The 17,730-nt window shown below is 44.7% G+C and overlaps 1 protein-coding gene across 2 annotated transcripts in view; it reads left to right on the top strand.

Moving 5' to 3' along the window:
- ATF6 (activating transcription factor 6) overlaps positions 1-17,730 on the top strand; it is a 740,128-nt gene that overhangs the window by 177,145 nt on the left and 545,253 nt on the right. For both annotated transcript variants that reach the window (XM_085654834.1, XM_085654835.1), the window contains one exon: positions 10,714-10,914. In XM_085654834.1, coding sequence (XP_085510960.1) covers positions 10,714-10,914 — 201 coding nt within the window. The remainder of the gene's footprint in view (positions 1-10,713; positions 10,915-17,730) is intronic.

Raw genomic sequence — 17,730 nt, 5'->3', positions numbered from 1 at the left:
TTAGCTTCCCACGTTTCCTGTAAAGCTATAACATGATGGGCAACAAGAAAAGCCTCCCAGTTGGTATCCCCTCTTTTGGATCTTAGTCCGGCAATATTCCAGGATAAGATCGCCATCTTGTTCTCAGACACTGCGGAACTTATTTCTTTGGGGTCCTGATTCCCTGTTAGCAATCTGTCACTCACTGGAGAGTCACCGTCCTCATGTTCCACTATGGGGCTCCCGAAACCACCTTTCCGCCCTGCGGGCTCCCCCATTAGTGTGAGGCTTAAAACAGGCCCGTTTCTCATATTATCCCCTTCCCTGGGCAAAATATTTTGGACTCTATCACTGGTGGGTGTGGCACGATTTACCATTAAACCACGATCAACACATTTTAATCCCAAATCCGTGGTCGGGCACACCGTACAACCATCCACTGAGGGGATTATTCCCAGTTCTACACTGTCGCCATCCCCAAGTCAATCATTTGCATTTAGTGAGCTTAGTGCCTCCTATCTATTAGTCAGGGCCACTGTACTAGTCGGGCAGACCAGTTGTAATTTATGTCCTGTCTCACTATTTAATCCAATGTTGACTGGGGGTAGAAAAACCTAAGTGGGAGTACATTTACAGAGTCAGAATGGATCCTTACTGATCCGGCCTGTTTAAGGATGTGGTCCACCAGTATAGGGCAGCCAAAACTTACCACCGCGCAATCCCCCTTGAGAGACTTGGTAGTTTTACCCACCCAGGGTACCCTCCTCACCATTTTAATGTTCTTAAACAGATGTTCCCCTCACACTGTTTTGGTGGTTAAATAGTGTAAGGCCCTGTTTTTAAGGGTACTCCAGTGTTCCTCTTTTCCCTCCTGCGTTTTCGGTATGTTTGCCAAAATCACCGTATAGGGACATGCTTCTGGGGGGAGGTGCAATGCTCTTTCTCGCGGGTACCTCTGCACTGTGGGGCTGATTTTCCCCTCTGGGCCAGGACCCTTCTTTACTCCCAGAGTTACTCCCACAGCTATGGGCGGTGTGGTTGGCGCTACTACATGGGGTACCTGAGATACTTGGGTTGCTAAAGTCAACCTCGGGTCAGTCCGGTTGATTACTGTGGTAGCAACAGCTCTCGCGGAGTGCACCTTGAGTGGCAATGAACCCTGCACTGACGCTTTTTGACCAGCAATATGCTTTTCGATGGTAGTTAATCTGCCCTCTATTTGCTCTAGTTTCACCATAACCAGTGAAATGAGTACCCCTAAACATTCTTTCATGGCCTTGATAAACTTCGACATTTCCCCCCCCCCCCCCCCAAAACATTTCCTAAATTTGAGTCCTCATGAGATAAGCCCCCCATTGCCCTCCCATCTGTACCATAATTTGAAACATTTTCAGCATAAACATCAGGCCCTGTCACAGAATTTTTGCTATTCCTGGGTTGTTTCGCCTGTTGCCTACTGCCCCTGGACACATTACTGGCCTTTCTTTTCACAGTAAGAGATTTACCTCCAGCCGATCGGAGCTGTCTAGTACAAGTTACTACAGGAGAAGGAGGTACACTAAGCACGGGGAATGCCTCCGCTGTGATAGACAGACTCAGATCTAATACCGATCCATTCGAGGCTGGGCAAACTGGGAGGGCCAGAGTCGGGGCAATTGTCTCAGGCACCTCTGTATTAAAACTTGAAGTGAGGTTTTGAGAAGATGGGTCCAGAGATAACCTTCGTTCCACGAGCTCAATTTCTTTTACCACAGCAGTCTCTGCTCGTTTTAAATAAGCGTCCAAGGTTCCGGCCCCCCCGCACCCTTTAGCAATGGATTTAGCCATGAAGTGAGATCACAAGATCACAATAAGACCTAATAATTAATGTACTACTGGCAGCTGAAGACCGCAATCGGCACTTATGTCTAAAACAGAGCGGCCTCCTTACATACCGCTGTTAGTTTCCGGCTGTAATTGGAAGGGACGTGGCCCAGCCGATGGCTGAGAACCTTTTTGCTCACCTCCTGGTGCCGGAAAATGCGTGTGGCGATGGAAAATGCGTGTGGCGACTCCCGCCGCTAGGGCGTCTGGGATCTGTAGTCCCGATGCCCTCGACCCCTCTCCTCACTGCGGCCGCTGGTAGATGGTAAATGGTAAGTGGATAAGGTGCGGCGGCAGGAGGGGAGACCGGAGACAGCTGGACAGTCAGGGAAAACAGCAGGTATGACTCACGGAATGTGAACCCCCCCCCCCCCCCCCCCCCAGTGCAATACTGAGGGAACAAGAGCCAAGTGGTGTCATAAGGGGAAAATATACAGAGAAGTTAATCCTGTGTTGGAAAGCAAACTCTGCCCCCAGTGGCTCCTAAGACCTGCGGCCCGATGTTTGTTTCTCGCCCCAGAACAAGGGCAGCGCCCCCCCCCAGATCCAATGCAAAACCGGTAGTACTTTAAAGAATGTTCTCCCGAAATCAATAAAAGCTGGAGGCAATCCACACATGAACAACACCAGAGGGAAATCCAAGTACTGCTCCAAGCAAAGGAGAGTGAGGACTCCACCGGACCCGGAGTCGGAGTCCACGTGTGCGCCGACCACGCCGACCGCCCCTTCCTTCCGGCTTGTGAGTATTAGCAGTGAGTATTAGCATATAGTTCCCAGCATGCTTGAGAACAGTACATCTCACTATAGTCACGTTTTCAGCCCCCAGTATTATTCTTTCATATTTTGTCAGCCTACTGGGAGTAAGATGCTGCGTTCGGGTTCTGGTTAGTAAAATCACCACTGCATGAGGAACATACACCTTGACAAGGTGTTCCATCACAATTGACTCACTCTGTTCTATGCTTACACCAAGTTGCAGCAACAGCTTTCAGGTAACCTGGTAATGCACAGGCCACAGGATCCAAGGTAGCAGAAAAATATGCCACTGGCCTTCTCATCAATCCATGTCTCTGTCAGAACTGAAAGTGCACAATTACCCCGCTCATAGCAGAATAATGCAAATTCTTTTGAATAAGTCTGGCATTCCTAAAGCAGGTGCTTCACACAAACACTCCTGCAACTTTCTGAAAGATCCTATACTTTCCTCATCCCATTCTATAGGATCTTTCGCTCTCTTGCTGGTCATTTGTATCAGGAGTTTGGCTAGTAAAGCAAACCCTACAATCCACTGCCTACAATAACCTACAACTCCAAGGAACATTCTTATTTCGTTTTGGGTTTGTGGTAACTGCATTTGTCTTATAATTCTGATTCTTTCAGAGGTCACTCTTCTAATTCCTATTTCTATATGATGTCCTAAGTATTTGACTGAGTTCTTACAAAACTGAAGTTTTTCAAGGGGCACTTTATGTCCACCCTTTGCCAAATGATTTGGCAGTGCAATTGAATCGGCAACACAGGCATCCCGTGTATTTGACTCCACCAATAGGTCTTCAATATACTGCACTAAGACTGACTCTCTTGGTAACACAAAAGATTCAAGGCTTCTTTTGAGAATCTGATTAAAAATTGAAGGACTTTGTGTACCCTTGAGGCACACGATTCCACACGTAAACATGCTTTTCAAATTTAAATTAAAATAAAAACTTACTATCTGGATGCAATGGAATAGAAAAGAATGCATGACATAAATAGATTACTGTAAACCATCCTGCTTTCCATGGTATCTGATAAAGAATCACAGCTGGATTAGGCACTACTGGGCAGCATGGTACAACAATCTTATTAATTTTCCTAAGATCTTGAACCACCCTATGTTTTCCGTTCGGATGCCAATTATAGGTGAGTTACAAGGGCTTCTCATTATTTCTTATAAGATGCCTTGTTCGACCAGTCGCTCAATCTCTGCTGCAACACCTGCTTTACTACTGGACTCATTTTGTATTGTCGGGTATTTGGATGAACAGCACCTTTTTTCACTGTCACTTTTATGGGATCTACATTTGCCATTAATCCTATTTCTTTTCCAGTAAAATCCCATATTTCGGCATTTACAGTCAATTTGACTTCTGCAGTTAATTCATTTTGTCTCATCATCGAATATAATTCATTCACTTCTGTTCCCTGTTTAGCTAACATGAACTTGTAAACTCCATTCTCATCTGGGGTTTGTATTGCAACACCATCCGGTGTGCAGAATATGGTGCAATTCATTTTGCATAGTAAGTCCCTTCCAAGCAGATTTACAGGGCTTGAGTCACAGACCACAAATGTATGCATTGCTATAAAATTTCTGATTCGCACCTTCATCGGTTCTGTGATCAGAGTTCTAATCTGTTTGCTTGAAAACACCTACAACTCTGTCTTCTCCCGAGAGGGGCAGGTTAGGAATATCTGCTGTTCTCACAGTAGACCTGGTAGCACCAGTGTCCAACAGAAAAGTGATATAATTTCCTTCCACTTTACCTTCTACGTATGGACCTGACTGATCTACTGGTAGGGATGCGCCAAGTACGCACGCCCCTTCCTCCTCCCTCAGGCACCGTCATTCCGGATCATAATTAATTAGTGGGTCCTGCAAAAGAAACTGATGTAACAAAAATGTTCTTACCACTGTCTTATGGAAATCCGGCGTCCACACTGTACTTGGCTTGACTCACAAAATTTGATTTAGGGGCAGGTGGCAATTGACTGTAGATCTACACCCTGTTGCTGGTGACTCATTAACACCATTCTGCGTCTGTGGATTTAAATTTTGATTCGGGGTATTATTAACTTGTACAGCTTTACACTCGTTCTTCCAATGCCCCAACTTCCCGCACCCGTGACAGGGAAACCTTTTCTTTGCCTCTTCCCGATTCAATCTTCCCCGAGGTTTTCCCCCATTATTGTCACCTTGACCTTCTGCTCTTCCTTGATTTTTTGACTGTTTATTTAATTGTAGCTCTTGTTGTTCAGCTAATTTTACTTGAGCCCACATTACTTTTTCTTCTAGGGCTTTTCGTTTGTTATCAATTTCGTCCCCACAATATTTACCATATTTTAAAATCTCATCGATGGGCTTTCGATTGCCAACACAGTATATGCTGCTTAATCATTTGAGATATATCCAATCTCAGCCCAGACACAAATCGGTACACAAAATGAGTCATGTCTTTGTTCTCTAAGCTTTCAAACCCACTATACTGTTAGAACACCTGTAAAAGACGTTCATAGTAGGCATGTACAGACTCATTCTTTTCTTGGGTTGTTCTGTCTATTTTTACTCAATCAGTTTCCTTCGGGGGAATTTTACTCTTTAGGAAAGTTATTACTTGATGATATTTTTTCATTACATCTTCTGACGGAGCTCCTGTCTTTAAATCTCTTAGATACTCCTCACTTGGCCAATCTACAGTAATTTTACACTCTGTCCACAGATCTGCGGGTACCACTATGTCAAAAAGACCATCCAAATCCTTTAATAAAACCTTTGAAACTTTCACAAACCTCTCCACTTGTCTGTACCACTCCACTGGTTTCTCTCTCAATTTTGGGAAATCATTTTTAAATGACAAAATATCCTGTCTATTACATGGCACATGTACGTACCCCCCTGTGGGTACTTCTCTCATTGGATACAACCTCTCAGCCTTTTCTGTTTCTCTCATGGCATATTCAGATGTTGTTCGATTTACCTGTGCTTCTTCCTTTTTCTTTGCCCATCTAACTTTCCATCTTTCAAGATCTCCCCACTTTTGCACCAGAAATAACGCTTCCCTGATTTGCAACTTTCTTCCAGACACATTCATGTTTTCCAAATCCTTATCAGAAAATTCTGCTCTATATGTTTTCTGCAACACCTTTGATTTCCCTATGTCAATTCCCATTTCCGATGCCAAATTTGTCAGTTTCTCATGGAATGCCTTTGTATTTCGTGTAATGCTTCTACAAATAAACAGTAATTCTTCCTCACTATATGTGTTTAATCTGTCTAGACCCACATTACCAGCAACCATTTCTTCCAATTCTACTCTCAATTGGAAAATGTCTAATATTTTTGGCTGAGACTTTGGCTTCTCTATTTCTTGAGACCATCTCTCTACTATGGTGGCACTTCTAGTTCCTGATGATGTTTCTAATCTAACTTCCTTTGAACAACTGGGCAAATTTCTCTTCGGAGTTTCCATCATCAGCTCTCTTATAGGCAAATCCATTAATGATATTACTGATTCACATTCACTTGCTTGATCATCTATTATTATCTTTTCTTTTCTAGGTTCTATGCTTGGGATAGACATTACAGGAACTTTAGGACAATTTGATGTTTCACCATACAATGGTACTACTAGACCTATGGTTACTGGTATGGTCAATGCTTCGGGATGCACGTTTATCTGAGATATTCTATGAATCAATTCATCTCTATTTTTATTTATTGCTTCCCTTTCTTTTTCTTGAAGTACCCTGTCTGCAGTGTCATGTACTATCTGGGGAACCAAAGGTGTTCCTATCATTGGGGCACTAGGGGCCATTCTATTGAATCCATCATTATAAGGTGGAGGACTTTTCATCAATGTCTTCTAGGTATCCCACTTCTGTTTCTCCGCTACCTAACATGGTTAAATGCTTGGTTTTCTCTGTACATTTACCTCCTGTCTGTTCTTCTGATGTTAACACAGAATATAAACCTTCTGTCAATATTTGCTTAAGATCCTGTTGCTTCGGGGTCTGTCACGTTCAAAGGCTTCCATTTCCCATTCTTCTAAAGCTTCATATTGAGTAAATCTAGGTCTGGGTTTTAACTCATTCATCCGTGTTCTTAAATTGTACAATATTCTTCCATTAAAAATTCCGTACTCAGGAAATGCTAATATTCCATCATCTTTTGTGTATTCTATCCAATTTTCTAACCATACACAAGTATGATGGCCTCTCTCCACCATCATGTATGATGCATGCGTATTCGGAGGAGGAATGAGAATCCCCTCTCTTGTCTTAATGGGTTTGTCCCTTTTGAAATAATTCTTAACCTTTTGCATAAATGCCATTTTTCTCTTTTCTGCGTACATTGCATGCTTGTGCTTGTTAAGGTACTGCTCGTAAGCAAACCCTATAAATCTTCCTTCTGGTCGAGTCCCTGTTAAAGTTGGATCGTACATACAAACTCCACTATCTATTATTATTCTTGGGATTTCAATTTTGCCAACCAATCAGACGCTTGCTTTAAATCTAAATGTTTTCCAATACCAGCGCGTTTTCTAGTCTGAGGACCAATCAACTTTTACTCTGCTCGCTTGCTCAGCCAATGCTTGTGCGGCTTTTCTGTGACGTCCGTATCACTCCTTACTACTGACCCCTCCTTTACCAAATTCGCATCAAATACACACCTGCTGTTTCAACCAATCCCAGCGCGGCTCTGTGACATCAGTGCAGCACCCGCAACTGACCCCTACTTTACAAGGTTAAGCGAAAACGTATTTTCTCACAAAATGTTCACACAATTTCATTAACTAAACAACGTATAAACATTCGATATTGTGTCTGACTCACTAATTCAAAGAATAGTAAGATTTCTTTCACTGCGAGGAAAACCCTTCCGCTTACCCTTCACACACTATGAGTAAAACCTTTCCGCTTTACTCTTCACACAAGCCTCAGAGAACCTGCTACTCCTTCAGTATTACCCTTTATAGGTGATATAATACCAAACTTTCACCAGCGAACTCCTCGCAACCAATTATTCTCACTAACCTACAAGAAATGATTCCCTAACTTAGTGCTTCCAGTCCTGCATAACTTTCAGCACTTTCTCGATCCAGACCAATAACCTCACTGCAGTGTGGCTTCCATTCACCACCCGCTATTCAATATTCCCGGGAATTTCCAGACAACATAAAACACAACAGGTTTTGGTTAAAACATAAATCAATAATTAAAAATGTCAAATACAATCCTCACCTAACTAACTATACTAACCATGCCTCTGCTACTAAGTAAAACTGATGCAGCGGAGTTTACCAGCTCAACACATTCATACACACAACACTCATTTGGGCCCATATACATTCATACACGCAGTGAGCTGGTAAATATCCTCTGATCATCAATTTTGTTTTACCCTAGGAAATCTTTACACCAGTATTCTTACTATTCCTGTCTCCTGAGTAAATGCACATTCGAAAGATCTAGTAGTAGATTAGAATAGGGAGGAAATAATGATTCATTTATCTTTTATTCAAAGAACCACAGACTCGAACGGAGTTTTAAAAGTTTATCTGAATTAATAATTTTGTGAGTCAAATCAGAATACAAATGGATATACCAGAAGTCTCCATCAGGAAAAATAGTACAGTTAGCTTCTAATCAGTTGCATCAATTACATTCTTGCAATGACAGTACCTGAGGAGAGAAAGAATAGAGATCAAGTATGGATCATTTACCCCACAATTATATTTACCTAGAATGGTATGAGGACCCAGACAATCAGAGTGTCAAGGATTCAGGACCGGTTCAGGACAGGGAAGGTGACCTCTTCTAGTGTAACACCAGCTTTACATCCCTCTCTGGTTCTACTCGCTCTGGCTCGTCAGGACCCCTTCCTAGATGTGCCTCCTCGGTTGTTCCGCGAATTTCCCTAGTGTTGGATTCTTCAGTCAGATGCAGCAAAATCGGGCAGCATCTCAGCATAGCATCAGCATCAAGTGTGTCTAACTATCTAGAACTTACCTCTGTTATACCAATTCAAATGTATGATCCACCCCCAAATGTTTCAATTCCATGTTCACCCGCAATTTGATTGGGCCAAACAGTGGGGTGAGGACATCACATCATACGAAGTGTAATATTTTCTTTAGTCTATTGTTTAGCTCCCCGCCACTTAATTTTAATTCCCACAAGCTTTATTCCCACAAGCATTTCATATGTGGATCGATAAGTCTGTAATACAATGTTGCGTCTTCTTCCTCTCGTAGGGTCAAGAGTTGTTCTTCCCATGTCCTTGCTGGGCTTAGGGTTTTGCATATGAGGGGTCTGTGGTCTGTCTGAACTCGGAAGTGAGTCCCAAACCGATAGGGTCATCGCTTCTTCAGTGCCCAGAACACAGCAAAAGCTCCTTACTCTATGACACTCCACCTCTGTTCCCTGAGGACTGGTCTCCTGCTAAGGAAGACGACAGACTGGTCTAGGCCCTCTTTATTCAGTTGTGAGAGCACCATCCTCTGAAGCTTCCATCTGCACTACGGATTCTTTGATGAAGACGGGTGCCTTGAGCACGGCTGCCGTGCACATGGCTGTCTACAGGGCACCAAAGGTGTCTGACGGGCATTAGTCCAGATCACCTTCTTGAGCTGCTTCCTGGAAGTCTGCTCAGTCAAGGGGGCAACAATGGTGCCATGACCCTTGACAAATCTCCTATAGTAACCTGTGAGACCTAAAAAGGCGCTCACCGCTTTCTGGGTCTTGGGGGGCTCCCAATCCAGAAGGGTGTCAATCTCTGGATGTAGGGGCACCACCTGGCTGCTTCCTACCTGATGCCCTAAATGCACCACAGAGCTCTGCCCGATCTGGCAGATACTGGCCTTGATCGTTAAGCCGGACTTCTGCATAGCGTTTAAAACTTCTCAGAGATGTTGCAAGTGCTCTTCCCAACTGGAACTGTACTCTGCAATGCCGTCCAGGTAGGCAGCACTGAAATCCTCCAGTGTAGCCAACACCAAAATGACAAAAATCTAATCAGTAGAACCAGAGTTTACATTTTTTAACGTTTTTAGTGCCTAAAAGATAAAAGTGCCAACTGCGGGCATCTGGTAGCTCGAGACCGGGTCATAGTCGAAAGGTAAGGCCGACCATGATGGAGCGTGGTTCGGGTACAAAAAGTTGATTGGGCCCGGTTGGCACTTACCTCGGACTTCGAAAAATTTAGGGAGAAAAATGTCTGAGTAGGTAGAAGTTCAGCGGGTCAAGGCTGCAGAAGTGTCTGAGGCAGGAGAATTGTCATCAGATGGCCATGGTGCGAAGCCATAGTGAAGATTTTTACCCTTGGACATAGTCACCGGAATGAAAGTGGAAAATCTATAGCGGGATGGTGTAGAGGGCTTTAGCCGGAATACAATTCCACGGGGTTGGGCACACCTTTGCTGAAGGACCGCTGAAACAAGTTAAAAAATGTCTAGAACTTAAACCAAAACTGGCAAGTTAGGTACAAGTAGCAGCACTGATAATGGTTGAAGAAGTTGCAAACAACCACCTCCAGGTGCAACAGTATGCCTGTTGTAACAGTAAAGAGAGATGATGATGTTACCCAATGAAGGCTCGTGTGGCACAGTGCAGTCCCACATAAATCCATTTACAATGTAGCCAAACGCAGAGACAGACATTTCTTTCAGCAGCAAGAGAAAGGAGTTTTCACAAAGACAGTAACTGTGGCATTTAACAGGATTGTATTGTATTGTGATGCAGTGCTTGAGCTTGAAGGGCAATGGCAAGAAACTCCACTGAAGAAAGCACCCTGTGGAGCGATCCACTGCCTTTTGACTACGTTTGCACTGTAGAAATTCCACATACATTCATACTTCCTCAAATCTTTTCCACCGAAGTTTGTGATGAAGGTGAATAGAACTTTTCTTTGAGAAGTACATGTGCGTGTCCATCCCTAAATGCCAACAACTGGTATAATTTGTTTTGTGATTGTGGCAACTGTGTACTCCAGGCTATTGTAAATAGAATTTGTGCTCTAGTTTTTGAAACTCTTGGGTCTCCTTTTACTGGAACATTTCTTCTCTTGCTACATTGACATCTATAGTCTAGTTTCTCAACTTTTTTTTCTTACAGGAAATTCTCATGTGAAACAAAGGAAACTGGCACCAGTGGTCCCAAAACCAACAGTTCAGTTGAAGTCTATACTAGTTCCTGCAAAGTGTGTTACTCAAAAATTCTCTGGAATTGCAGCAAAGAGTACGAACCTTCAACCACTTACAACACTCCTCCCAAGGCATCAGCCAGTTGTTAGCTTCCAGACTGCACCCGCTAGAAGTAAGTCAACAGGCCCAAACAATCTGAAAACTGTAAATAAAATTGAGTGAGGGGCTGGGCGGCTTTTTGGAGGACTTATAAATATTGCAATTTTATGTTTGACTAGCCATTCCTACCTCAGTTATTTTTGGCTTCCCATACAATATTTGTACACAATCTAATGTAAAATGATTACATACATACAACAGCAAATACAAAAATTATATTGTATTTTGTCCAATTATATACAGATGAGGACTGGTGGAGATCGTCCCTTTTGTGAAATTCTGCAACTGTTTTTTTCTCAATGATTTATCATATTCTATTAAGATGTTTAAAAGCTGTTTATTTTGCAACATGGGCAAGTTTTCATTTACTTGTTTCATACAATTTTTCATATGGCCAACTCATGTCAATACAATTTGACATGCTGGCTAGTTATGGAGGAAAGAAATGTTACCATCAGTTTGTTTTCCAGTCTTTGCTTTTTTTAAACAGTACTTTGATTGCTGGTATGAGTGAAAGAAATGGAAATTACAACTTTACAGGTTCCAAGATGCAACATTATGTTGTAAACGTTAGGCCTGAATAATAGTACTTTGGATGGCAAGCCAACATGGATTGTCCGCATGCCCCAAGAAACGTGCCAGAGTCTTTCCATATTGTATAATACTCCTGATGCTGTTGTCAGTTTTTAGATGCCTGATGGATCTAGGGCTTTGATTAATAAACTCACGAATGAATATGCATTAATAAGAATCCAATGCTGTAGCCGAAGACCAGATTCTGGCTCTCCTCAGAAAGAATATCAATGTGACAGAAGAGATCTTTGCCTCAACTGGATGCGAATGCTATTATGAAGAGAAGCAAGCTTGCCAATTTGGGATTTGTAACTGCTGTTGTGGCAAGCTTCTATATTTTGTGGATTTCTGGTTTGTTTGAGATGGTCAGTTAATGGTAATTAGACCCTGGTGGAGTGGAGGAAAGTTGTGGAGATGTTCTATAAAGAAGGTCGTTGCAGACCGCAGGGCCATCTACACCAGTCAGTAACTCATGTGTGCCAGGCCCTAAATAGCTTTATAGAGGTATATGTGATCTGGGTGATGTAATATCTGAGATTTGAGGTAAAAATCCTATGTTCAAGGCATGTGTGCTGTAGATACACATGCTTTGCATACTCCTGCCATCTAGTGTTGGGTTTTGATGTTTGCAAGTTGTTTTTCTTCGAAGAAGTCTTTCCTAGTCACAAGGTAAGGTGACTCCTCCTTTCGGTGATAGTGTGCATGGGCGTCGACTCAATTGTTAGATTGTTTTTTTGCACCATCTGGTTCGGAGGTGTATTGCTGCGCTCCATTTTGAAACCGTCCTTCGGGTTCCCCTCGGTGCGCAATCCACTCTACCCTCGATGGGATTGTTATCGTATGCGTTCCCCTCTCTCCGCGTATCCATTAGATCGGGAAGTCTCAGCTTCGATTGAAAACATTGTGGACGGCCTTCGGGCCTAGCCGCATCGGTCTATTCTTCTGCCGATGGAATGGACCCTGTTTCAATTCTGTCCTTGGGCAGTCCAACTCCTACAGCTTCCTTTGGTTCGTCTCCTTGGCAGAAGTTAGTCTTGTTGTTCCAGACGTCACCTTAAGTCTTGGGGTCTGGGTCCCCATATTTATAGTACTGTTCTCTTTGTTCTCTGAAGGCAGAGAGGCCTTTGCCTAGTCCAAGCCAGTTCTGGAGCACTTTGTTTATCCTTCTTTCCTTTCAGAGTGCAGGGCAGAGACATCAGACACAACACAGTAGGTGGAGCCAGCATTGTGGAGGGAAGGTACAGCCCTATTCAGGTCTCAGGTGCAACTCCTCCCACCCTTCTACATGCAGATCTTCCTATTCATCCCTTTGCTGACTCACACTCTCCCCTGGGGTCCCCCAGCCCCTGTCACTCACAGAACCAGACACACAATACACAACCTAGCAGAGGCAGACTTGGATAGTTAGGCAAGAAAATACCTACTTTCTAAAAGTGGTATTTTCAAACACAATGTTAAAACCAACTTTACTAAAAGATGTATTTTATCATTCTGAGTTCAGGAATACTAAACTCGAATTTCTACCATTTTCCATGAGTCAGTTAGGATTATAAGATGTAATAATCAAACTGCCCATTCTGGCCTAAGGGGAACAGGTAGCCTTGCAATAGTGAAAAACGAAAATGGCTGTAATTCACTATTGGGACATGCCACACACACCAGGGCATGTCCTACCTTATACTTACAATGCACCCTGCACTTGGGCCTTCCATGGGGGTGTCTGATATGAAGAAAAGGGAAGGTTTAGGGACTGGCAAGTGGGTGCACTTGGTCAGTCAACATGGCAGTCACAGACTGCAATGGCAGGCCTGAGACACACTTTACAAGCTGCTTCTGTGGGTGGCACAACCAGTGCTGCAAGCCCACTAGCAGCATTTGATTTACAAGCCCTGGGCACACATAGTGCACTGTACTAGGGTCTGACAAGTAAATCAAATAACCCAATCATGGAGTCACTAATCAATACTTCAATTTAACATAGGGAGCACTTGCACTGTGGCACTGAATGGCAGTGGCACAGTGCCCAAAGCATCTAAACCAGCAAAACATATCAAAAACAGAGGAGGCAATCAGAAAAAATGGAAGGGAGACTCTCGCTAATTGTACCAGGTCTAACGATGTGTATCTACAGCACACATGCCTCAAACTGTTTATGCTACTTACCCAGTAAGCATCTGTTCTTGGCATGTTAAGCTGTTGATTAACATTTCCCCTCCCAGGGTACCTGTAGCTGTTGCAGTTTTGCATTATTTACATTACATACTCATGGACATCTCTGCTCTACACTTAGTTACTCCATTCTCACCCTCTTGCGGGAAAACATTGGAGTTGATGCCCATGCGCGCTATCACCGAAAGGAGAAGTCACCTTACCTTGTGACTAGGAAAGACTTCTTCGAAGAAAAGCAACTTGCAAACATCCAAACCCAACACTAGATTGCAGGAGTATGCAAAGCATGGAAATCTACAGCTCTACATGCCAAGAACAGATGCCTACTGGGTAAGTAGCATAATCCTTGTTGGTTATGGAAGACTCCTATGTTCGAGGCATATGAGCTGCAGATCACACACTTAGGATAAGATCGCCATCTGGTGTTGGGCTCGGATGATTGCAGGTTGTTGTTGTCTTCGGAAGAAGCCTTTGGTCACGAGATAGGTGACTCCTCCTCTGGACAACAGTGCGCATGGGCATCCACTCCATCCTCAGATTGTTTTTTTCCGCCATTGGGTTCGGATGAACTTTTTTCTGCTCCAGCTGAAAACTTCTAACAATCAAACAACCTTCGAAAATGTTACAACTTGACGTCGAAATACACTCGGACCGGTTCCGGACGCGGCTCATGGAAAGGACACCATTTAAAAAATGCCCCCAATGTGGAGCAAAGTTCCCCCACAGTGACCACCAGGAGGTCTGTAACCTGTGCCTCTCGCCGGAACACAACGAATCCAGCTGTCCAGCCTGCGCCGCATTCCGTTCGAAGAAAACCATCCGGGACCGAAGAGCTCGATGCCATATCATGGCCAGGCCGGCTCCAGAACCAGACGACATCTTTTCCCAGGATGTCCCTGACGACGACTCCGAAGACCTCCAAATCGTATCCGAGGCTGACGATTCTGATGACCTCATCACTCCGGGGCAGCGTGTGAGTACCAGTGCCCCTACCCCAATCCCACCAAAAAAGGCATTGGTCAAGACTCTGCCAGCTGGCCCCAGTCGCGACCGCAAATCATCTTCAGAGGCCCCGCCCTCGGGCCCGGCTCCGAAGAAATATAAGCCTGCAGGTGGCTCGGGCTCGAGTACACCTCATATTACTGTGCCCACAATACCTTCGGCACCGAAGACTCCCCTGTCTGCACCGAAGCAGGCTCCGAGGCCGAAAAACGTTCTTCGGCACCGAAGTCACCACCGGCACCGAAAGGTTCCTCGGCGCCTAAATCTCCGCCGGCACCGAAAAGTTCTTCGGCACCAAAATCATCCTCGGTACCGAAAAAAGTCCACAAAGACTCTACCGATCTCCCAAAACACAGATCAGAACCGAAAAAGTCGGCGCCAAAGCCACTTTCGGACAATGAGGAACTTTTTCGCCCGGATCCCATGCAAAAAAGGATTTATATCAATCCAAAAACCGGACATGTCACAGCTGTGCCATACAAGAAAAGGAAGCTGGACACAACACCTCCTCTAGCTCCCGTAAAGAAGAAGGACTTTGCCACCTCACCCATTCGTCCTTCCTCTCCTATATTACCTCTCATCCCACCCCCCCTGCCCCCACCTCCTTCCCCTCTACTATCTCCTTCACATACACCACCTCCACAGGATGATGATGATGATTTAGGGGGAGGGGGAGACCCAGATGATCCTACTGACTCTCATGATCCTTTTACACTCCCGTACACGACACCCTTAGACGACTGGGCTTTCCCTTTACCTGACCTTCCTGATCCCACTACATACCCTTCCAAACCCTCCCCTCCTGATGACCATTTAGGGTTTTGGACAACTCATAAACAGGGCGGCACTGTTCCATGGCGTTACTTTGCACACAGATACACCTGAAGAGGACTTTCTCCTCGACACATTTGAGCAGTCGCAAAAATCTGTTCAGATCGTGCCCATGATTAAGGGAGTGATAAAGCACGCCACTGAGGTTTTTAAGGACCCGGTTAGAGCTAGTGTTCTTAACCCCCGAATAGAAAAAAAATATAGACCGGCCCCACAGGATCCCGCGTACATCAAAGCGCAGCTCCCTCTAGACTCTTTAGTCGTGTCAAATGCAAGGAAGCGGGCTAACTCCCAAACAACAGGAGACACCCCGCCCCCAGACAAAGAGTCTAAGCTCTTAGAGGCCTCGGGAAAAAGGGTTGCCGCACAAGCTGCTAACCACTGGCGTATTGCCAACACACAAGCCCTATTGGCTCGATATGATAGGGCTCATTATGACCAGCTAGAGGATCTTATGCAACACCTGCCCGATCAGTACAAATCCCAGGCCAATGACCTCATTCAAGAGGGAAAGCTAATATCAAATGCCTCAATCAAATGTGCACTAGACGCAGCGAACACCGCCTCTAGGGCAGTCAACACAAGCGTGTTACTTAGACGCCACGCATGGCTACGTATTTCCGGCTTTAAGCCGGAAGTACAATCAACCATTCTTGCTCAACCCTTTAATCAGGAGCAACTATTTGGACCCGCAGTCGACACTGCACTAGAAAAGATGAAGAAAGATAATGAGACTGCCAAATCAATGGGAGCATTATAGTCTACACAACCCCGAGGCTCCTTTCGACGCTCCTTTTACAGGGGAGCCTCCAAAAATGTGGGAACAGACACCTCTTCCACTTTCAAAACCTCCGGACAAACATCCCCTAACAGAGGATATTTTAGAGGAGGATACAGGGGAAACAATACCAAAGTCCGAGGACGGGGCAACACCAACACCCGCACCTCTCCAGTCACTAAACAGTGACTTGCCTCCACTCCCCCCAGACCATTCCACTCCGGTCGGGGGAAGACTCCAACAGTTCCTACCTGTCTGGGATTCCATCACAACAGACAAGTGGGTAAGACAAATTATCCAGTTTGGCTACTGCCTCGAACTCACAAACACCCCCCCAAACATACCACCCAAACATCGTCCATTGTCACCACACCATCTCACGCTCCTCAAACAGGAAATTCGGTCTTTGCTTCAAAAACACGCAATAGAACCAGTTCCACTCCAACATCGGGGTGCAGGAGTATATTCTCTATACTTCCTCATTCCCAAAAAGGACGGGACTTTAAGACCCATACTCGACCTCAGGCTACTAAACCAATACATACAGTCAGATCACTTCCATATGATCACTCTCCAACAAGTCCTCTCACTACTTCAACAGGGCTACTTCCTTGCCACATTGGACCTCAAGGACGCATACTTTCACATCCCTATGCATCCCGCTCACAGGAAATATCTACGATTTGTGGTAGACTGGCAACACTATCAGTTCACAGTTCTCCCATTCGGAGTGACAATCGCACCCATGGTATTCACCAAATGCTTAGCAGTTGTGGCAGCGCATCTCAGGAGACAACAAATCCATGTCTTCCCCTATCTCGACGATTGGCTCATAAAAGCCAATACTTTCGACAAATGCGTTCTCCACACTCACCGCACTATTCAAACCCTACACGACTTGGGATTCACCATCAACTATCCCAAATCTCAACTGCAACCCTCCCACATACATCAATATCTGGGAGCCACCATAAATACATCTAAGGCCATAGCTTATCACAGCACAGCCAGGATAGCCAACATACAAAATCTCATCTCAAAATTTCAAACGCAACACTCTCTTCCAGCAAGAGTGTTTATGCAACTGTTAGGCATGATGGCGTATGCATCACCATCGTACCCCACGCACGACTTCAAATGCGGCCCTTGCAAGAATGTCTAGCACAACAATGGAACCAGGCTCACGGACAACTTACCGATCTGGTGTTGGTGGACAGTAGCTCACTTCGTTCACTAAAATGGTGGAACACCATCAACCTGTCCAAAGGGCGGCCGTTCTTAGAGCCTCTTCCACAAGTAGTGCTGACCACCGACGCATCTCTCACGGGGTGGGGAGCCCACCTCCTTCAATACACCACTCAGGGCAGATGGACCACTCAACACAAACTGCTCCATAGCAATCACCTCGAACTTCTAGCGGTGTTCCTAGCACTGAAATCCTTTCAAGTACATCTAAAGAACAAAACTGTCCTCATC

The sequence above is a fragment of the Triturus cristatus genome, chromosome 4_1 (assembly GCF_964204655.1).
Source record: "Triturus cristatus chromosome 4_1, aTriCri1.1, whole genome shotgun sequence".
Taxonomy (NCBI): domain Eukaryota; kingdom Metazoa; phylum Chordata; class Amphibia; order Caudata; family Salamandridae; genus Triturus; species Triturus cristatus.
This window is presented reverse-complemented; position numbering and strand designations above follow the sequence as displayed.